This window comes from Acipenser ruthenus, chromosome 14, assembly GCF_902713425.1.
Source record: "Acipenser ruthenus chromosome 14, fAciRut3.2 maternal haplotype, whole genome shotgun sequence".
NCBI lineage: Eukaryota > Metazoa > Chordata > Actinopteri > Acipenseriformes > Acipenseridae > Acipenser > Acipenser ruthenus.
Window position 1 is genome coordinate 3,808,068 of NC_081202.1, and position 23,727 is coordinate 3,831,794.

General features: G+C 37.5%; 1 protein-coding gene across 1 annotated transcript in view; it reads left to right on the plus strand.

Annotated features, from left to right (window-relative positions):
• Nucleotides 1-22,988, plus strand: part of LOC117419830 (ras-related protein Rap-1b) — a 39,352-nt gene extending 16,364 nt beyond the window's left edge. The window contains exons 2-8 of the mRNA XM_034033079.3: nucleotides 9,113-9,202; nucleotides 12,317-12,385; nucleotides 12,857-12,913; nucleotides 15,753-15,893; nucleotides 18,207-18,350; nucleotides 20,989-21,104; nucleotides 21,498-22,988. Of these exons, the coding sequence (XP_033888970.1) occupies nucleotides 9,143-9,202; nucleotides 12,317-12,385; nucleotides 12,857-12,913; nucleotides 15,753-15,893; nucleotides 18,207-18,350; nucleotides 20,989-21,075 (558 nt within the window). The 5' untranslated portion in view covers nucleotides 9,113-9,142 and the 3' untranslated portion in view covers nucleotides 21,076-21,104; nucleotides 21,498-22,988. The remainder of the gene's footprint in view (nucleotides 1-9,112; nucleotides 9,203-12,316; nucleotides 12,386-12,856; nucleotides 12,914-15,752; nucleotides 15,894-18,206; nucleotides 18,351-20,988; nucleotides 21,105-21,497) is intronic.
• The last annotated feature ends 739 nt before the right edge of the window (nucleotides 22,989-23,727 follow it).

Consider the following 23,727-nt stretch of genomic DNA (forward strand, 5'->3'; position numbering starts at 1 on the left):
AGCTGAAACCAACTCCTGATGTACAGGTGTTTTAGTTTGTTTCATCACAGATACGTAATCATTGCCAACTATTGCTGCTGCTTTGTGGAATTCAGATTTTTCTTGATGTTTCAGTTTTGTAACTGCTGAACCCCAGATTTTTAAAGGACTTGTGTATAACCTGTCAAGTTTCTCTGCATTTTGTATTGTTCTACCAAAATGCAGCAATATTTACAGTAGGCAACATCAAACTCTGCAAAGACAAATGTGTGTTCTTTTTGTTTATTTCTGTTCTTTAAAGTGTATTTTACAGCTTTTGTTAACATTCTTTCCCAGCACTACTGTCACCGGTAAAAAATGCATTGCCATGAGGTTTACAGTCTGTATTTTATTTTAAAATAAAATATTGTCCAGAATCTCATATATAAGCATTTCATTTCTATCATCAGAAACATATTCTGATTGGCTAGCTGTGGAAGAAGCGAATGTTTTAAAATGTGTGTGCTTCGGTGCTAGACTTCCTCAGTTCAGTTTTGAGAAACTATTGTGGCTCTCTAGAAATATACCCGGAGTGTCTTTCTAGCAACACAACAAACATAGGACAAATAAATAAATAAAAACTACTACTCAAAGGTAGAAAGTAATGAAGAAAAGATAATTACACACTTTAATTATAGGTCCTAAAATATTCCAGAATTGTTTCTGATGTGGCTTCTAGTAGAGCCTATCATAAACACAGGGATTCCAAATGTTATGTGCAAACAAAAAGGAAAATATCTGCACGTTACCTTCCGCTCTAGAGCTGTGCAGTAAAGCAGAGAGGATTAGCTAATTAGATGAACGACGCAAGTGCAAATATACCTGCGGGGAGTAGTGCATTAGAACCCAGTTTGCAGCTGTGACAGACATCGACCACTGGCAAACTATGCCAGATTTGGTGGAATGCCATGCATCCCACCACACAACCCACATAACATGAACCGTGGCTTAGGGCAGGAGGGCATCATACAGAGCCAGCCTGACTGCGCTTGATTAGTGTGCTCTGTGCTGAAAAGTGTGTTGTGTTTTTTTTTCTTGCAGCAAGTCATACCTCCATTACAGAACATCTAAGGTATCCTTGAAGAAGGCTATACAGCCGACACATCCACTGCTAAATTGGAATAAACCGAATTGTTTCTGGGACAGTGTGGGTGTACAGTGTTACAGGATTTCACTGTGCTGGTTTAGTGCTGCCTGCAGTGTTTGATTCCTACACTATTGGTAGGAGGTTTTACTGGAACCAAATTTTGTGTGTTGTGTTGTGTTTTTTTTTTTTTTTTTTTTTGTGGAAATTTGCACTAATATTTATAGGGTATCTGATCAGTCTGTTATGGATTTTTCTGTTGCTGCAATAGGTAGTTGTGGCTACTATAGAAAACTGACCAATTCAAAATAGAGTTTTACTGGTATCAAATAGTAGGATACATTTAATGTTCGTATTTTTTTTTGTATGGTCACAGAAAATATTGAATCGTTCTGATTTCTATTCAGTGTTACATTATTTATACTTTATTTTATTACTGGATAGAAAGGATTGATATAACCCAAGGCAGCATAGTGCAGTATGCTTTGCTAGAGAATGTTTTAGCATTCCCTGGGTGTGTGTCTGTACATGTGCCTGCCTGTGTGTGTACATGTGCCTGCCTGTGTGTGTGTGTGTCTGTACATGTGCCTGCCTCTGTGTGTGTGTGTGTGTGTCTGTACGTGTGCTTGCCTCTGTGTCTGTATGTGTCTGTACGTGTGCCTGCCTCTGTGTGTGTGTGTGTGTGTGTCTGTACGTGTGCTTGCCTCTGTGTGTGTGTGCTTGCCTCTGTGTCTGTATGTGTCTGTACGTGTGCCTGCCTCTGTGTGTATGTGTGTGTGTCTGTACATGTGCCTGCCTCTGTGTGTGTGTGTCTGTACGTGTGCTTGCCTCTGTGTGTGTGTGTGCTTGCCTCTGTGTCTGTATGTGTCTGTACGTGTGCCTGCCTCTGTGTGTATGTGTCCGTACATGTGTGCCTGCCTCTGTGCGTGTGTGTTTGGCTTGATCGGTTTCATAATGTATTGACTCTACTGCATGCCATAACAAATGACAAGCAGTGGCAGCTAATGTATTAATCTTTGGTCGCAGGCCCTGTGAAATATTTGTTTTGTTGGACTTTGGATTTTACATTATTCAATTAAATATTTTCATTATCGATTAATTGGAAACCCCCTCCCCAGTCATTTGTAAACAGTATATCCTGTTCTGTTTCTATAGTTAAACTCGTGCTTAATTCATTTAATTTCTTTCAAAGAGCAACGCCTACATTTCCACCTAAAGCAGCAATTTCCGCCTACTGTAAAACAGTAAGAAATGTCTTCATGATGGTACTTACTGAAGCTGTTCTGCTGTGCAGTACTGAAAGCATTACTTGTGCAAACCAATGATTTTGAGGTTAAACATTTCAAAAATAGTCAAGGAGTTGCATGAGCTATTCATCTCCAATTGCTTCATTGAAGCTAATCGTGTTCATTTGTTCATGCAGGACCCTGCTAGGAACTCCATTCGTTCCAATCTAAAAGTAACAAAGCTGTTAAGGCTAGAGATCTGTGTTCCGTGACACAATTAGGTTATACAAGGGTTTTTCAATGTAATGTTCTTCTGTGGCACCCCAGTGCAGCAGTACTTGATTATTTGCTGCGGTAGTTTGAGTGCAGGAGCTTTCTGTTCTTCAGTGTTTATGTAAAATTCCCTTGCTAAAAGCCTGCCAGGCAGTAAACCTGAAGCACTGCTGTCTTGATCATGCATGTATTCTGTGGGTTTTTCTTAAACCTCAGTGTGCATTGTAGGAACACACCACATAGATCAGTTTTACTCTTTTTCTAGGTTATGTTTTGGGGTATCTGCCGGTCAGTGTCAAGTACTGATATTGTTTGACTCACAAAGAACACAAAGCAGTGTCATGTTCACGCGTTGAGCTTCTCTGACGAGATAATCCCTACACAAAGGGTTAGAAACTGGGCCTGCATCGTTCCCTTCGATAACGTGCAGCAGTACAGGAGTACGTTTTAAACAACATTCATATTGTACATTATTTCAAATGCCTGCATTTAAACATGGAGTACAAAGTCGTAAGGGCCCTTCACTAGTTCACTGTTGCTGTAGTTGAGTGTCATGTTTTTTTATGTGCAAGTCAGCTCGAGGGAGGGGACGGGCGGGGGAAGGAGCACTGTATGGCTGGTCCTCTCTTTTGCAGAAGCACTCATTTGCTACCAGTCAATGTATTGATCCTGGTGATGCTGCACTGCACTTCAGGGTCTTGCTTCTCTTAATCTCATTTAAGTGCAAAAGTTAGTTTGTGAATAAATACAGTAACTTAGAAAATAAACAGAACACGCATCTGTTTAGTGGAAACGTTACAAAGTGTGAAGTGCAACACCCTGTTAATCTCGCACACCCAACAGCAGTGCGTATTGTCTCATTGTACTGTTATAATGATCAGCGAGTACAATGCATGCAGCAACTGCCCTGCAGTACAAGTATAGTGAACCTGCAGTTATTTTGTATTTTTATTTATTTATTTTTTACCCCCAATTCACCTTGAATAAGCAGGCACTAGTGTCCAGTCCTTTGTACAGATTTTAGTTTCACTGTAGTGTGCCTGTTTTGAACACTTGGTGTAGCCCTAGACTGTACAGGTTGACAAAAAAAAAAGTTAGTGCTACTGTTCATTTCAAATTTAATATTTTTCTACTGATCTAAACAGCTTTCCAGTTGCTGGCTTCAGTGGCATACAGTGAGGATTTCTATTACTTTTTTAAAATGCATTTTTATTGTTTTTTATTTACTTTTCAAGCGATACACAAGATGGATTTATGAAAACATCACTAATTTCTTTGTTGATACTTTTAATCAAGAACAGTATTCACCAGTTCCGCAAACAACAACATTGAATTATCACTTTGTTATGAAATGTATGCTTGTTCGTTTTTTCTTCTCCAAAGGCAGTGACGATTTATGGCCAAAGCTTTGCTAACAACAATAAGCAAGCGCTTTGCATGTTTGTGTTCATGTAATTAACCGAAAACAAAGGAGGGGATTCAAGAAGGAGAGCTGGCTCAGCAGATGAGTTTGTAAAGCAAGTGCAGAGAAGCACAGCCGGGTGGGTGACAGTAAAAAGGGTGGCATTCTCTGAATCGGACATCTGTGTTCGAAAGCTGTCAATGCCAGATCTTTGTACAGCGTTCAGGGAGACACATAACCGAAAACAATTTGTACTGCAATAGTATTTTTGTTTATAACAAAAGGAGTGCATTAGTTTCAGAAATAGTGCGCTCGCTAATCCAGACCTTTAGATCTGATTAGACCCGTAAACTGAACCATGCTGTCATGATGATGAAATACAAAGAAACCCAAATTCAGTTTCATAATTCTATAAGAAGATTGATAAAACATTGACAGCTGTCTTTTTATTTATTTATTTATTTATTTATTTATTTATTTTTATTTATTTTTTTATTTTTTTATAGTAAGTGTGGACAACATAGACCAGACATTTTAGTGTGGTGCAAGTCACAGTTGGCTCACAGAATTTCAAATATCCTTGTTATCTGACAAAGGACAATGCTAAAAAGTGAATCTGTATACTAATGGTGGGATGGCATTAATACAATGTTAATTTAACTTTCGTGATTACATTTAGGAGGACTGTACCATCCAACCAGTTAGTAATGACCACAAAATTGGACATTCTGAAAGTGGTCTTTTTCTCCTTATACATGAACATCCAGTGATTGTCGGTGGCTAGTTATAGACAGATGAACCTCCTATATAGAGGGATCTTTTAACAAAGCTTTATCTACCGGAGAATATACACTATTGCAGATAAATCAGCCAGTTGGTGTTGAAATATTAAGAGGTCTTGTCTCCTTTGTCCAGTTCACTAGACTGGAGCATGGTTAGTATTACTGTAAAAACATAATGTTGCATAGAAAAACATTTCTTTTATCAGAAGACATGAAGTTCTCTGTGACTCTCTGTGATCCACAGAAGCAGTAGCAGACTTTTGAGGCTCTGTTTGTCACTAATGACTCCTCTTGTGCCCACTAAGTGTTTGGTAGAAACTGAGGAAAGGGAAAGAGTAGCACTCTTGAAGTTTTATGTCATCAGACTCTCGCAGCTCGTGTCCCTCATGAGCCGCAGCACAGCCGCACCACTTCCCTGCAAGATAACTGCAACACCCTGAGTGACGGAGCTAATGTACTGTGTGGAAGCTCCTGATGGGCTACAGCTCCTTACTGATGACCCAGATGCAGGGGACCATGAGAATCTGTCAAGGGTTTAGTTTAACAAGAATGTGGAAAATTGGCAATGATTTCATACCATTTTCTGTTACAGGAAAAAAAAAACTGGGGCCTGCTCTCCGACAGACCCTAAAATATGACATGGAAGCCTATTCCAGTTTTAGCCCTTTTAGGTTATTTATTTTTGCCCACACAAATTATTCATTGAAAATGTCTTATTGTACTGTTTTAATCCCTTTTTTTTGCCTTAAAACCATTCAGGACGTACATATTAAAATAAAAGGCCTGCAGCTACTAAAGACAGTATGTGTCTCAGTAGTATCCATTTCTACAGCTCCATATGTCTCGGGTGATCATACCTAGACTGCACTTTATGTGAAGGAAAGACCAAAGCAAACCTGGTGTGAATTGTGATCAGATTTTGACCCGGCATCTTGCACCTAGATCTTTATTCTAATGAATAGCATAGATCGGTGCATGTTTCTGCATGTTTCTGTATGTTTAGAACCTGTCAGTTATAGCAGTCTACTGCCAACAGTGGGCTGCAAGAACACTCTGTGTGTGTGTTTGTAACCCTGCTTGTGATTGAAATGGCAGCACCTGATAGTAATCGGAAGCAGTGGGTTTAAAGCTGCAGTCTCTTGATAAGTCGCTTGTTCACACATGTTCTTTTGTGTCATTTCTTTTTTGGGTATATACAGTTTTTTGAGATAATACACTTAACCAAATGTACTTTGGTTTCTTGTATAAGCTTCTGTTCCTGACCCAGAATGCCCCAATAGAGGTCAAATGCAAGGGCTGAGATGTATTATAATAATAATAATAATAATAATAATAATAATAATAATAATAATAATAAACAAACATATCACTGTACACTAGCCTGATACAGTACATTGTGATATTAACATGGATAAAGACTTCATTACTATAAAGCCTTGTAATTGGATTTTAATACATTTTTTTCAGTCCTTTTCTAAAGTAGTCCTGCATACAAACTAAAATGCCTAGTTGAGCAATTGTATGGTAAGCCTCTGTTAAAAAATATACAGTGTAGTCTTTTATAGACTTATCAATTTAAAATGTTATCAAAACAGAAGTCGGAGAGCCAAGCCATGCGGTTCAAGAGACACTTTTCTCCCGATATGGAATGTAATGGGATGTGCTGAAGTTCGGTTTCCAGGTTACAGACACCTTTTTTTTTTTTTAAACAATATAATCATTCTGAATATTGAATTCTTGGATCACAAAATGGGGAAAGGGATTAACAGTAGCAAGTGGAACTTTCAATAACCACTTCCCTTTGCTTACTTTATACTTGACTGCATTAAAAATAAAAAGAATAAAAAAACAATGTACAGTAAACCATGCTTTGTATGTGGATGCAGTACAGGTAGCTCGTATATGAGCTTCCTGCTGTTTATCTAATGCACAATTGATGGCGCTGTAAAACTTAATGTACTGTAGCACCGTGTACACTCCTGTATAGTGACCCTGAGTGTCATAAAGGCAGGTGCACAGTAAACCAATGGAAGAAGTGCACCAGGTTTGTTACACTTGCTTTGGAAGAGTTCGGTCTTCTTGTGTTCTTGTATTGAAGTGTGTACCGGTATGTAACTATGATGGTTTTTACTAGGATTTGCAGCACAGGTACAGGTCAGTTAAGTCGTCTTGTATCACAGCCAGGATGCTGACACAGACCACGACAGAAAATACAGACATGCCAAGATCAGAATGATGGGTTTTTTTTCTTTCTTTTTTTCCTCCTCTCAGGCTGTAAAATGTTGCTGCAGATTTGCATAATTTTTTTTTTTTTCAGTGCCATGAAGGCAGGGTTTTCATTTCCTGCCCGCTTGAGATTAATAAATGTATATCTGTACTGTAAGAATCAGGGTCTCGGTAACATCTGTTTATTTTTTTTACATGTCATTCTTACAGCAGCATTTTTTTCTTTCTTGCTGGCAAATAAGAGTAAAATACTTAACGCAATTAAGTGTTTTAGGAATAAATAAATAAATAAATAGACTGATAAATGGACCTGCAGTATTATCATCAGAACCTGTCTTGGGTTTAAAATTTGCAGAACGTCACCCCTGCCCCCTGCAGTGTTGCGTAGGAAATATTCCAGCGAGTCCATCAGACTTTATATTCCTTTTTTGTACGCCTTTTATCTCTCTTAATCTTCATTTATGCACTCCTGTCCACTGTTGGGTCAAAATCAAAGCATGTTTTAGATTTATTTATTTATTTATTTATTTATTTATTCATTTTTTTTTTTTTTTTTTAATATATAAATGTTCCAGTAATTGGTGTGTGCTGATGAATTTCAAGAGATTGAATGCACTGGAGGCTGTCCTGTTTCTTTAGCCCAGATAGTGTAGTGCAGTGTAGTGTGGGTGCAGTGTGAGCATTCCACACCCCCTCGTATCTGCAAGGAGCCCTCTCCAGCCTCCGGAGGCTAACCTGAAGGAGGAATTAAATGAACGTGATTGTGTGTGCAGGCCCAGAAGGGGTCATTTTAAAACATTTAGTCTGCCATGGAGTTTATACTGCATTTCTTTAGCCATGTTTTATTAGTCGAACCAGTATTATATGCTGCTTCCTGCTCTGCGAGACCTGTGCCAAAAAAATAGAAATGTAGAAGTAGATTTTACAGAGTAGATTAGAGAAGCACAATAACTGCTGCTTGAAAAACAAAACTCGCGATCAAGTGTGTTAAATGATCCTTAAATTCAGTTCTGTCTTATTGTGTTTTTATGTTTATAAATGTATGCCAGTAGAATTTATTTATTTATTTAATACAGTAAATGTACAAGGATTGAAGTTTTGCTATAAAGGGGAAGTCAGATGGGAGACAAATGGTACAGTACATTTTATAATTTCATTTGAAAACTTAGTCCAAGTACAGCTGGTTCTGTTTTTCTGTTCACTATCTGACTAAAACATGAAATTGAGGAAGGGGAGCAATGTCCTTCATTACACTTCACTGCACTCCAATATGGTTGTGAACCATGCCCTCAGCTTTCGAAAGATTTGACCTGCAGATAATTATACGTAGTCTGATCTCAGTTTAGCCAGCAGAGCAACTTTAAAAGGAGGAAACCCCTTGAGCTGTGTCTCCAGCTCTCACAATCTGGGCCAGGAAAGGGTTAACTGGCATATCATAGAGAAGTGAAACCACCATTTCCATGTTAAAATACTGGTAGAGCATTTAGCGATTTTTGATGGACCAGGTCATTAAGGTGTTCCAAAAATGGAAACCCCATGTGTGAGCCTGGATTGAAATACTGATTGTTATAGGCCCCAACACAGTCTCGCACGCACGCACGCACACACACACACACACACACACACACCAACCCGCACGCACACACATTCCACAAGCCTCTACTTCTAATTTCAGGAGGGAACTGAAGCATCTGCAGTAGTGCAATACACATTTTTTTTTTTTTTTGAGAGACTTGACAGAAGTGCTGCCTGGCTGGACATGAAGCAGGCTGCATGGTTTGGTCTGAGTCCCAGTTTCTTATGCGCTACATGACTTCAAAACCAGTTGATCTTGAGATTCATAGGTTTATGAAACAACTTAAGTTCACTCACTGTAGTTTTTACTTTTTTAAATGTATTCTTTTTTATGGCATCCAGTTCTGAGAAGTGTTCTTTTCTTAAAAGTTGAATGTCAGTGCAGTCCTTTGCAACTGTCTTGTTCGGTAGATGGGTTATTGGCTTTTTGTCGTTCGTATAAAATCCTACACACATTGAAATTGTGTTGTCATTCAGTTACTGGCAGTCTGCTGATGGTTTTTTTTTTTTTGTTTTTTTTTTGTAGGTCTGTTGACACTGATTACTGAAACACTGCATGATGCGTGAATACAAGTTGGTAGTTCTTGGCTCAGGTGGTGTTGGAAAATCTGCTCTGGTAAGTCTCTTTGCATGTTTTACTTGAAATGCATGCTGTGGTCCTGTCTTTCACAGTATGATATACTTGATTCTAGTGCTAGTTTATGACACTTGCAGCAACAAAAAAAAAGCCCTGCTTAAAATATTTGCATCCTTTCGGTGCATACAGCTCACTTTTATAATTGGGAGAATGTGTTCCAATGCAATGCATACTATAAAATACTAAGTTATGAATTGTGGGTATGTTCAGTCAAGATACTGCAGTTTAGCTGTATTAAATATAGTGAAATTGAGCATTCCAATTGTTTTAATTGTAGATGCTATAAGTCACTAGTGCTGCAGCCCTGTGTGCTAGTCTGTAAATCTGTGTTCCTGTGGCAGCTGTCAAGACAGTATAATTGATTTGCAGAACCGTCTGTTTTCTAGGCAGTGCCTTGACTTATGCGTGTCGATTGCCAAGACAAATACATATAGATAGATACAGATGTTCAAAATAGTACTTGCAATACACATAGTAGTACTCCATAGCCAATGTTGCCCATCAAGCAAATTATCATTAAAAATGAAATAGCATCCATTAATAACTGTCACTTAGTTTTCCTATAAAGAGATAGACTCCAATAAATCATCCTCTGGCACTTAGAGTATTAACTAAAGGGAGATTTTATATATTTATATTTATATTTATATATATATATATATATATATATATATATATATATATATATATATATATATATATATATATTTATATATATATATATATTTATATATATATATTATAGGGATACCAATTAGCTATCTAAATGTGTGTGGAGGAGTTTATGTTAAGCAATACAGCTTGCCAAAAAGTAACGCGTCAATTATAATTGGCTGGACTCTTTCTGATTGAAAAGGGAGAAAGTACAATTGGCCTTTCGCTTCTGTTATTAAATTGCCGAGTCTTTTTTAAATGTAATTTAGCAGTTCACTATATAATCTTAATGTGATCAGCATTTGGTATCCAGTAAAGATACAAATGTTAAGTAGGCCATAGATTTAGCTTTTTCTTTAGATGTCCGTATGTAGGAACTGTAAAGGCTTCCAACATTTACGTTACCCAAATAATGAATTTAGATGTTTATTTAAAGTTAAATGCTGTAGTTCTGAGGAGTGTATTTTTTGCATTCTGAAAAGACCACAGAGGGATTTATATGAGCACCTCTCCTGATCTGTGCCTTGGAGTCAGGGTGAGTGCATTCCAGTATAAAGTTGTTCTGTTGCGTTTACTTTGGAATCCACACTCAATCTCCCTATAGTATCATGGGACAAAGCAACTATACTGTGACCTTTTATAGATGTAAACAAACAAGGATTTTTTCCTAAACTGGTTTACAGTAACTAAATACTTATTGTGAAGTACTAGTGAACATACTATCATTACAGGACTTGTTATATTTATGTAAATGGTAATCATGCATTGGTAAATTTAAAGATGGTCTGTGGATACAAAATGTAAATTTTTTTGTACACCATGTAAACAAAGCAGTTTGCTTTGAAGCTGCACTTGTCATGGGGATATTTAGCATAATGTCAATGAAATGTGGGTGTTGTGTAGCTAACAAAGTCATTGTATTTGATCGGAAGCGCAGTGTTTGCACAGGTGGCAGTGGTGCTGTAAGGAGTCGTGTTCCAAAACGCACTGTACGGCTAAACAGCAGCAGCCATGCTGGAGTACATCCACAAGTTTCAGTGTAATATTCATTTACTTCATTTTGTAGCAAGTTAAACGAGCACGCTCTTGGCAAGAAACCGAATCTTATTTCAGGCTGGTATAGTTATACAGAGACAGAATTAAGGCTACATTAGTGGTATGTGTTTGGGGAGGTCTGTCACCATTTAAACTATGCCAGCATTACAACAGAGTGCAGAACAAATCCTGGAGCCAGGATTCTTGGACTATCGACATGTTAATGTCCACCTAGAGAGGGCTGGTGACCCTATTAGTTGATGATAATTATTATTAATTTCTTAGCAGACGCCCTTATCCAGGGCGACTTACAATTGTTACAAGATATCACATTATTTTTACATACAATTATCCATTTATACAGTTGGGTTTTTACTGAAGCAATCTAGGTAAAGTACCTTGCTCAAGGGTACAGCAGCAGTGTCTTCCACCAGGGATTGAACCCACAACCCTCTGGTCAAGAGTCCAAAGCCCTAACCACTACTCCACACTGCTGCAAGAACGCTATGAGGGAAATTCACAGAGCTTTTTACTCCCATTAGCAGGGGATCACTTAAGGCTCGCATGGCATAGCAGTTTATTATTAAACTATTATTAAACTTTTATTTTAATAGGTAAGCACATTGAGATTAAAATGTCTTTTACAAGTGCGACCTAGCCAAGAAAGGCAGCAGCAACACAGTAAAACACGGTACAAAAACACAGATACAAATCATAATAGTCAACAATCAGCGAAACAGTCAACAATCAGATAGTAACAAAACAGTACCAAGTCTACTCAGCTACTTAAAACACACACAACTGTCAAGTAGATAATTGTGCAGCTTACTCTTAAATTGTACTAAAGTTATTTGGGACTGCAACTTAAGTTTAGATTGTAAATCATTCCAAAATAGGCAAAATAAGCTAATTATCTTTTAGCAGCCTCTGTACGCACTTTAGGAACTGTGAAATTCGAAACTGTATGCAATCTAATACTGTAGTTACTACAAGGGACTATAAAGTATTCATTTATATATGGAGGTAATTTACAAAGAATAGCTTTATGTAACAAAATATACCAGTGCTTCAACCCTCGCAAAGCCAAGGAGGTCCAGCCAACCAAACTGTATAACACACAATGATGAGTACTGTAACTTAAATTAGTAATATCTCAAGGCTGCTTAATGTTAAGGGTGATGCAAACCTGTAGACGGTGTCCCCATAATCAATTTGTGGTAGAAATATGCAAGCAATTAGCCATCCCAATACACACCAACCACCGCAAGATTTTCAGTGTTTTATTTATTATTATTATTATTATTATTATTATTATTATTATTATTATTATTATTATTATTATTTTGTTTCTAAGTGCAGTCACCATTTGCATTACCATCCGCCCTTCTCTTTTCCTTTTTCCAGACCGTACAGTTTGTTCAAGGAATATTTGTTGAAAAATATGACCCCACAATAGAGGACTCGTACAGAAAGGCAAGTACTTGTGTCTGTTTATTTTATTTATTTATTTATTTTTAAATAACTTAATGGAATTGCAAATTGCTATTATTATTATTATTATTATTATTTACATTATTCCATTTGTAGTGCTGTCTCAGGGCAGCACGGTACACCAAGTTTTACTTGCACAGTGGTAGGTCTCAGTACTATATTTAGCTTGGTTTGGTTCATAACTTATTGTAACTATGGTTACAGAGTTCCCAAGTCATTATGTTTAATGTATTTTCTATTCTGTACCGTTTTATATTCTCTCTTTTAAGACTTGCAGTAGTACTAAAAAAGAAACCTAGTAATAAAATGAGGCAAATGTTTCATTTTACACGCTTCTCATCTAATTCTAATCTCATGAAACTGCGCAAGGATGCCCTACATAGAAAGTGATTGGTTAAGATGTGTGAGCTTTAGAATTTCCATTATAGAACATTGTATTTTTTCTCTTGGTAGCAAGTTGAAGTAGATGGACAGCAGTGTATGCTTGAAATCCTCGACACGGCTGGAACGGTGAGTGATTATAATAAAGGTTAAACTGTTATAAATATAGGCATGTCTCAATAAGGGGAGACAAGGAAACGGGCCATGAATACTAAGCGTTTCAAAGGAAATTCTTCATTCTCATGCATCCTGTTACCAGTTAAAACATTTCCTGATTGTGATGCATTGTCACGTTTTAAATATAAGCCTTGAACTGCAGGGCTGGAAATAGGATTGGACCATTGGAGATTTCACTGTGAGCATAAAGATTGTGTGAGACCATCAAAAGTAAAAAGTGCTTGGTGGGCATCTAGACTCAACCCTGACATCTTTCTTTTATTTATATACGGTGCTGTGAAAAAGTATTTGCCCCCTGTCTGATTTTCTGCATTTTTGCATATTTTTGACACTGAATGTTATCAGATCTTCAATCAAAACCTAATATTAGATAAAAGGGACCCTGAGTGAACAAATAACACAAAAATGTGATACATATTACATATTTCATGTATCTATTAAAGAAAGTTATGCAACACCCAATGACCCCGTGTGAAAAAGTAATCGCCCCCTTAGACTCAATAACTGGTTATGCCACCTTTAGCAGCAATAACTGGAACCAAACGCTTCCTGTAGTTATTGATTAGTCTCTCACAGCGCCCTGGAGGAATTTTGGCCCAGTCCTCCATGCAGAACTGCTTCAACTCAGTGACATTTGTGGGTTTTCGAGCATGAACTGCTTGTTTCAGGTCCTGCCACAACATCTCAATGGGGTTTAGGTCTAGACTTAGACTAGGCCATTCCAAAACTTTAAATTTCTTGTTCTTCAACCATTCTGATGTAGACTTGCTTGTGTGTTTCGGATCATTGTCTTGCTGCATGACCCAGCTGCGCTTCAGCTTCAGGTCACGGACGGATGGCCTGACATTCTCCTGTAGAATTCTCTGATACAGGGCAGAATTCTTGATTCCTTCAATGATGACAAGGCTTCCAGGTCCTGATGCATCAAAGCATCCCCAAACCATGACACTACCACCACCATGCTTGACCGTTGGTATGAGGTTCTTACTGTGGAATGCAGGGTTTGGTTTTCGCCAGACATAACGGAGCCCATGTCGGCCAAAAAGTTCCACTTTTGGCTCCGCTGTCCATAGAACATTGTTTCAGAACTCTTGAGGATCATCCAGGTGCTTTTTGGCAAACTTGAGACGAGCATTCATGTTCTTCTCAGTGAGCAATGTATGCCGCCTTGCTACTCTGCCATGAATCCCATTTTTGCCCAGTGTCTTTCTGATGGTGGAGTTATGAACACTGACCTTAGCCGAGACGAGAGAGGCCTGCAGATCCCAGGATGTTGTTCTAGGGTTCTTTGTGACGTCCTGGACGATTTTACGCCTTGCTCTTAGAGATTTTGGCAGGATGGCCACTCCTGGGAAGTTTCACTACTGTCCCAAACTTTCTCCATTTGGACAATATGGCTCTGACTGTGGTTTGGTGGAGCCCCAGAGCCTTAGCAATGGCTTTGTAACCCTTTCCAGACTGATAGGCATCAACAACTTTTTTCCGGAGGTCTTCAGGAATTTCTTTTGTTTGTGGCATGATGTGCCTCTAGAACCTGTGTGCTGGCAACTTCACTCTGATGGTAAGGGCCAAAGTTAGTCAGATTTATATTGGTCAGGGCTGCCCAAATCAGGTCTGGTTGTTAACCAAAGTACTCAAACAGCTGACCCTAATTATCCCTTTAATTGGGTTGAGTTAACTAGGGGGTACAATAACTTTTTCACACCTGAAGATTGCATGTTTGATTACCTTGCACACCAAACAAATGAAAGAAGCACCAAACTTTGGTGTCATTTTTTCTCTGACTCCCTCTATATACAACTACAACCCACAAAAAAATCTGACCAAATACAATGTGAAAAATGTGCAAAAATGCAGAAAATCAGACAGGGCAAATACTTTTTCACGGCACTATATATATATTTAATTCATACTGCGGAGGGTAATTGCTTCTCATCAACTTAAGTCTCCAATTCATTTCATGAATCTTCCCCTCCTTTCTCAAATGCCCAAACCGCTGCATGGAAAGAATCCACTCCCAACATTAAGAGGCTTGTTGCTAGGGAGCTGACGTCACTGCCCTGTGACTTTTGCTAGTGCATTGCTTAAAAAAACGCTTCAGCAAGTAGATATTTAATTTGCTTTGTGTTATTGTGCAATGCATGTGTATATGAGAACAGTACGATATTAATGCTTTGTTTTTAATTGTTCTGTATATTTTAGTTTGATGTGCAGTACAAATAAAACTAACAGTAATTGTAAGTGAAATTGTCTATGTATAGTGCAACAAATATATATATAATATATATATAAAATTACATACACACACATTTCTTAAATATGGATTATTTTGTGGAGGTCTTTAGAAGTAATGGTGCCAAGCAAGTAACAAGCAAGGCAAAATAAAATCTGCAATCCGTGGTAGATCCAGCTACCTCAGTGACTCCTCTTATAATATCTATTGGTTACTGTCTAATCAGGCAGTGGAGTGATAATATAGAAATGAAACTTCTGAAAGGATCACATTCATTTAAATTTTAAACAGCTTTTTAATGTTGGAATGACTTCACCCCATATATGTACAGGACTGTAATTTGTTATTCAAAGAAAGTAATTCAACAAACACTAAGGTGCACTGCTGCTCCCAACAAAGAGGTTCATTAGCAGCATATTTAACTGAATTGCGACTGTGTACTGGGTGAGCATGGAGGTATGTGGGAGGACCCCGGGGGATCACAGACTCTCAGATTCATCATGTTATAATTAGTAACCTTGTACATTCTCTCTACTTGTTTGCTTTCTCCTTGCACAGGAACAATTCACGGCGATGAGGGACCTATACATGAAAAACGGTCAGGGCTTTGCGCTAGTGTATTCCATAACCGCACAGTCCACGTTTAATGACCTACAGGATTTGAGAGAACAGATTCTCAGAGTAAAAGACACTGATGATGTGAGTATTATTGCCTGAAAAGGCCAAGTCCAAAAAAATGAATATGGTACTCAGCAATAAAAAGGTAATTTTGGACTGCACGCTATTGAGTGCTTTTCGCTTTGATCATCAATGCAAGAACTGAATCCATTCCAAGCTCCATTTAGAAACGCACATTTAATTAATCCGCAGGCTCCATTGAAAGCAAACGCAGTGCTGATCAAAGAAAAAACAGATACCCGATATATATATATATATATATATATATATATATATATATATATATATATATATATATATATATACAAGAAAAAAAAAGGTTTCCTCTATAAGTGACACTGCATTCAGGCTTTAAGATGTTTTTTCATAGGATACATAAAAGCCTGTGTGTGTATATGAGTCAATGCTGATAATATAATTGATTTAATATGGGCATTACAAACAGCCTTGTCCAGAGAAGTACAGATGTGCAGTAATAATTCATAACAGGAAGAGGGTGGGGTAGTTTTATTTTTGTTTCTGATATAGATGCAAAACACCCTTTTAGCAAGGGTTTTCTTGAGACAGACTCATGCTTAATATTGCTGTTATGAATCCCTCCACCTTCATTCTGCTGTCCAGTATTGAGGCAAGCGAACAGTATATTCTTTTGTGAGATGGGCTAGAAAGTATTCTGCATGACATCGCCCACTTCCTTTGTTTGGGGAGGGGGGAGGGGGGGTTGGGCGTGTTTCCCATAATACAGTGTATCTGTCATTTGTTCAAAACCACAGGCATTTCCTTTCCTGTATCAGCTGTAAAATAACATGTTCTTAGAATATGGCCACTTCGGGGCCTGGGTAGGATATTCATTATTAAAGAAATAATTTTAAAACATTGGCTCTGTGTACAAAGCAGAGAAGGGGGATACTGTTTATTTATTAGAATGCCATAATATATCAGTTGAAGTCTAAACTGACCTGCCTTGCCATAAATAAATATAGCAAATCAGTTCATTTTTTACAGCCACTAAGTCACCTGTAAGAAGAAAGGTTAAATTAATCCTGCATGTATTAGATGGCAACATAGCTATAAATTAGTTCAGTCATATACAGAAGCAACTTTATTTACTTGTTTAGCAGCATTTAGTTGTTTGGGATTCTTCATTTTGCAACACACATCGCAGCACCAGCAGTACTAGTGTGTCGAAGGACACACCCTTCCTTCATATCAAACCCCCTATTTATAAACACTAAATATAAGCATCCTTATTGACACTACCCCGAATTGGCAAAATTAATGCTGTCATTACCAAATGACAAATTCAGAAAAAATGAAATTTTTATTTTGTTGGTTTAGAATTGTACTTGTTTTCAATGTTATGTTCACTAGCATTACTGGTAATCAAGGGTTGACACAAAATGCAGGATTCAATTTCAATTCTGATGCACCCTGTAAACAGGGTGTCCTGTAAGTCAGGCATCCAAGGCAATATCGTATTTTATGCTGATTTTTAGGATTTTTTGTTCAGTCCAGCTCCCACACCACATTGACCATGTGCACCACATATCAACATGATCTGAATTCATTCCTCTTTGCTTAAGTACATTTCTTGGGCTAAAAGAGACACAACCAGTATTTGATGCCTTAATTATGGGATTCCCTGTATTAGACATGCATCTTGTACATGGTTTGTATACTAGAACTACTCTCCAAGGCTTTAACACCAGGGATCGATATGCAGTGTACTTCCAGTAAACATGTTGCTTTTATTAAAGTTATTCGCCCCCCTGAGATCAGAGACCTCGCAGGGTGCTTCTGAAATCTACTTGATGCTCTCTTTGCACATGTGCCTCAGGCTTTGACGCTTTCAGAAGAGTTTTTTCAGCTCGATCTGAACACACAGTTGATGCTTGATCAACATAAACATCTTTTTAGATGCAGCAAGAACGTTATTTACAAGCGGACGCTGGCAAGGCTCCAGTAATCGCACAATTTGTCCATTTTAGTGTTTTTATAAAAATTCAGCCTTCATAGCAATATAAAGTGCTTCCTAAAGTCAAGGTAGTATCATAAATTCCAATATATCGCTTGAAAGATCACTTCACGTCAAATGCCCCTTACCTAATAAAATATGTTAAATAAAGGTGTTACACAGTAGACCAATTGATCAAAAGAGCAGTGGTATTTAAGTTGGACACTGTTTAGCTCATTTAAAATAGGATCCAGGGTTTTGAGCCTACTTCAGGTGGTCACAAACCTGACTTTGGTGAGTTCTGCATTCTGTTTAGCTGAGGCATTGTGTCTAACAGGCTCGTTGTTCAATAGTTTTCTCTTCTCCCTCTTAATTTTCAGGTGCCAATGATCTTGGTTGGCAACAAGTGTGATTTGGAAGACGAGCGGGTGGTCGGGAAGGAGCAAGGACAGAACCTGGCAAGACAGTGGAACAGCTGCGCCTTCCTAGAGTCCTCGGCAAAGTCAAAGATTAATGTGAATGAGGTAAGAACTAATAATCCATCCTGACGCACCGTGTCTCAGAACAGTGTCACGCCCTATTAAGTGGACTGTGCCTCTCACAATTTAAATACAGCACTTGGATACATAAACCAGTGTTGAGAATATTAGCTAAAGGGCTTAAAGGAGAAAGCTTATATCCTGAAAAGCCTGCAATGTCTTGTGCTAAACAGCAGTAAGGCACACATAAGGGTAGGTAAACTGTGGAAGAAGGTAGTGAACAGTCGCAAAATTTTACTAATAAAATTTAACTGCAGCTTTTAAAGGGCGCAATTGTGGTGAAGTTGATACTATAAAATAGTTTCATTTGTTTATTTTTCTCTGCCCTCCACTTTATGATAAAGCAGATCTTTATGCGCCCCTAGTAAGAGCGCTGGTGTTCAGTTTGCAGGGCGAGTTGTGCCCTGATACTAGGCGTTTACTAATCAAAGGTAAATGATCAATTTACCTTTTTATTATCAATCTACTTTTTACTGCGCTAAAACCGGTGTGTCGATCTCCAATAGGTCACAAATCACAAGCCCCTAGATCCACACGCTGAGAAAAAAATGCCAGATAGTCAAATAAAAAGTCAACAGGTTGGATTTTTTTTACTACAGGCTAAAGTGTAGTAGACAAGCTATACAAAAAGTCAAAAACTGCCTGAAACGTTTGCACAGTGTAAATGGTCTATTAATTAATAGGCTCAGCGCTTCTTTTGGTTGCCTCGCGGCGCTGTCTCCGCCGTCTAATCAGCATTCGATGCCATGCATAATATGAGGGTCGCTATGTTGGGCTAAGTTAATACAAAAATGTGTACAGGGCAGCATTAATTAAATTTGCATACATAGTAATCACCAGGATCCAGTTGTGGTCAGTAATTCAGTCTTAGCAGTGTGCGACACCCAGTCGGGAAAAACTCAGTTGTGACATCAAACCAAAACTGAGCACAACTGATCGCAGAATCTGTGCAAACTCAGATGAGATGAGTCGGGACGGCTTGAGTCGGGCTGTGTGCGGCGGGCTTTAGGTTTTCAATTGACCGTCTATTAAAACAGTATCGGCTTCTCATTTCAGTCAATGGGGTTCCCCTGTCTACAAAAACACATGCAAGGCATTTGTCATCTGGCTGATCATCAAATAAATCATATGCTGTCACCTTTTGAGCCGTGGCAGGAAAAAAAAAAAAAAAAAAAAGCGAAATGTTAGGTTATGCGATCAACTTCGGGCTGAAAACATAACAAGGTTGATTGAGACGAAGTGGCATGCAACCAATTTCAATTGTGGAGGATACCGGATTCAACTGTAATGTCTTTTGTTGAGCCTGATTACAGAAGACTGTTTGTTTTTGTTTGTTTGTTTTGGCTTTTTTTTAGACAAATACAAACTATTGCTATTAGTATTATTATTATTATTATTATTATTTATTGATTTGATTTTTAAACAGAATATTGATTCTACTTGGAATAGTCAATTTGGTGTGAACATAACTAATTCTTGTCTCTTCTATACAGTAAGTAGGATAAATTAGCGATTTGGATTTTAGCACTGTTTGAATAATTATACTGCATAACATTTCTGTAATAATGCAATTAATGCTCGCCCTCTAATCAAAACCGACCCTTATCGTACTGCCGGTACTATTATTAGTTCATATTGCTTCACTGTTTTTATACATTTATTTATTTATAGGGCTTAATGTAGTAATTTATTTGATTTAATTTAGTTATTTTTTTTCTGTCTAACTGGGCTTTTAAATAGGCCAAGTCTTCATTTTTCATTACTAGCAGAATGTACAAACAAGATTGCCACATGTTAATAAGCAACAAATCTTTATTAAAACTATAATGAAAAATATAGCTGAACACATTATTACAATCGTTATGACTAGTAACTGCATTTAAATTAATAAAGATGAGTCGCTTCGGCATTTAAATGAAAAAGGAAGGCTTACGATTTAAAAGCCCATTTAGTGGTTTCGCAAAAAAAAAGTAAATTAAACCAATTTTACTATTAACGTATTTCTCAATTGTGATTGAGATACACAAATGGGTTAACAGGTATCAATTGCATTTAAGGAGAGTAGAAAAGCCGATGTAAAAGACCTATTTATAGACATATATGCGGTAATTTATAGAAAGCTATTAATTTTCAAATTCTCAGAACCCTTGCAGGTAACGTGCTTCCCCCAAGATGGCCGACTTCCGCTTTTCTCCTGCTGCCGAGACCGCACTTCGAGGGGGACGCATACTTACACAGCGTCTTTTCAAAATGTTCTTATTTTAACCTTAAAACGTTTATTAAATTGAACGGAATCTAGCACCCCTAATTCAGAATTATATGCATAAGGAAGTGTTTTAAGCTCGGGTATTTAGCGGGTTGCTCTCATTCCTGGTTGCCTGTAGTCAGTGCAAATTTGCATTGCTTGTGTTAAGCATCTAAAGTATTTACAGCAGGATTATGACCGTTGTCGTGATTGCCTTGGGAACGAAAGATCGAGGGTTACCACATGTGGGTAAAGGGGTGCTGCTAATGCATCACATAACACTAGCCTGGAAGACTGGAAATCTGTACTTTCTTTACCAAAAATAATAAATCAGTACCTCCTACATCATCTTGCATTTCAATTTGTCTTTGTTTGCAGATCTTCTATGACCTGGTTCGGCAAATCAATAGGAAAACCCCAGTACCGGGGAAGGCACGCAAAAAGTCAACATGTCAGCTGCTTTAATATACAGATGTGCTGTAGCTCTGAGCCAGGTGGGTGAAGAATGATCGTTTACTGTTGGACTGTCTGTGTTACTAAAACGTATCCCTCAGTGACTGGGATATAGTGGAGTGACCTGCACATGCATGCTTGTGTACTTATGTACACAAGAGTGTTGGTGTCTGGGGAAATGAAGGCAGTCTACAGCACAGGTATAAGCGTGTCCCAGAAGTATTGACACCTGTTTTAAACTACAGTAGTAACATGTCTTTCACTGGGCAAATTGAGTTTAGTTTGATGTCTTTTTATTGGAGTCTGCCTTTTGGTGTTTATTAGAATAATGCTCTGTGTTACTGGACTAAAAATTAATCAGCATAGGTTTGTTTTGTACTTTTGATTCAACAGCATGCAACTCATTCTTTTGTATTTATTTTTTTCTATTCCAGGTCTGATAAACTGTTGTCTGTTCAACAGTGCCAGCATTCCAACTTTACTAAACCCAACATCAAACGGACTTTCCTGTGGTGATGCCCTTTAACAAATGGATAAAAGCTACTGCGTCAGTTTTTGCACATAGATAACTGTAATCACTCTCCAGTACCACAAGAAAGAGATTTTTACTTGTATATAAATATATTCTAACTGTATGCAACTGAAAAAAAGACAGAGCCTACACCCAGTGTTATTGCTGATGGAGACACTCCGTTTACCAATGTTGTAAATGTAAGAAACTGATGTATAACATGCTGAACACTGTGCCCAGTTTTCTGCCGTAGGTATTATGATGTAATATTGAGAGGCACCACTATTTTAACAAAATAAAAGTGAAAGTCCAAAGAGCTCCTATTTAGACAATTTCATACAGCTAACTTTGCTCTTTTGGTATTTGTAGTTTATATATATATATATATATATATATATATATATATATATATATATATATATATATATATATATATAATGATACTAGATTATTCCTCTTTTGTTGTAGCAAGATGCTTTATTGCAACAGCTATTAATATGATTTTATCTGGGGGGGGGGGGGGGGCTGTGGAAACCGTGATTTTCTGTGTATGGAAAAAGTAATGGTTTTCTGTCACTATTATATTGTCTTTAGCCTAAGATGTTGCCTTCAAATATTTGTTAGTTTTCAGGAGAAACAAAAAAATAATAATAATGTCAACCTTTTCTCACCTTTTTTATTCTTATTGTTATTATTATTATAATATAATTATGATGTTGTTTACATAGGGAACCATGTTTATAGATGTCTGAGGGGATCTACAACAGGAAGTATATATTTTAAAATGAGGGTTTTTTTTTTTTTTTTTTAAAGAATGATTAAACCATTTAGTTTGTAAAACCAATCTTCACACTTCTTTCTGCAGCTGTAGATTCTCACTGTAAATCCCCTGCTTGCTCATGCATCTGTTGTAATTGAGAAAAAAACCAAATATACCAACTAGTTAGTAAAATTGCCTGTTAGTAATTTCTGTTTCACATGTGTAATATTTGGGTTGAAATGTTTCTTGGTGAACGAGTACTGTGGATGTTAGTGGTGAATGTTGGAACAAAAATTTGAACTGCGTGTAATTTGGTTACAGGGCGCAAGCTGCAGTATGTTTAACACTCTTGTGGATGTATTTAAGAATGCCTTGTTGCTTTGTGTGCATTAACTCCTGGATGTAAAGATCATGTGTGTATCCAGTCCAGAGCCACAGTATTTGTAATGCAACATCTGCTTTCAGGTGGCTAAATGTAAACTAAAAAGCCTTAATTAAAAGTGGTGCAATTTTGTATAACCTAGCATCTGTAGTTCAATAGATGTGGATTGCCATGCAAGGGCTTGCAGTAAAGATTATCTGCCACTTGAATGTTTTGTGTATTGTTTTAACAGTGCTAGGAAATAAATATTGGTTTAACTTTTTTTAATCTTATACTTGTGTGGATTCTACAGTGGGTGACAGGTACTGTGTGGTAAAACAAATGTATGTTCATTTTAGAGTACTATGAAATGCATTACATGTTTCTTCCTATGTGATGCACCAAGACTACAGTGTTCCCTCATGGCTTTAAAATAGGATAATTCACCAATTTGGTTAATTGACAGTATTTGCTAATTAAATACCCTTGAGATATAGATAGATTATATCTATCTCTATCTATCTATATCTCAATTAAATTCACTATAAAGATTTTTGCAAACCTGCGAATCATCAGATGACTTTCTCAGGTGCTTCTCAAGTTGAATCCTCTTTGATTGCTGCAGCCTCCTATGGCAGTATAAACTGTATCCTGTGCTTATGGGGGTACAGTAATGTTATTAATAATGGAGTTTATTTGGAGAGTTTTCATTGCATAGCACTTGCTTATGTGCAAAAACTGAACATAACTTGCTTTCAGTTGCAGTAACTAAAATAGAGTATTGTATGAGGGGGACTCACCCAACAATTTCTGAGATATGACCTGACAATCACTCCTCCTTCAGTACTGAGAACTCAGACTTGGTAGATACAGTGGTCGACCAGACCTTGTGACTGAACATGACAGGTCCTTTCTTTAGAATAATTACCATTTGCTTTCCTAAGCATTTGGTTGGTGGTTTATGTAGGCAGTGTTTGGTTTCATGTCTTGATTTTTTTCCATAATCAAATCTTTATATTTACTGGGGTAGGT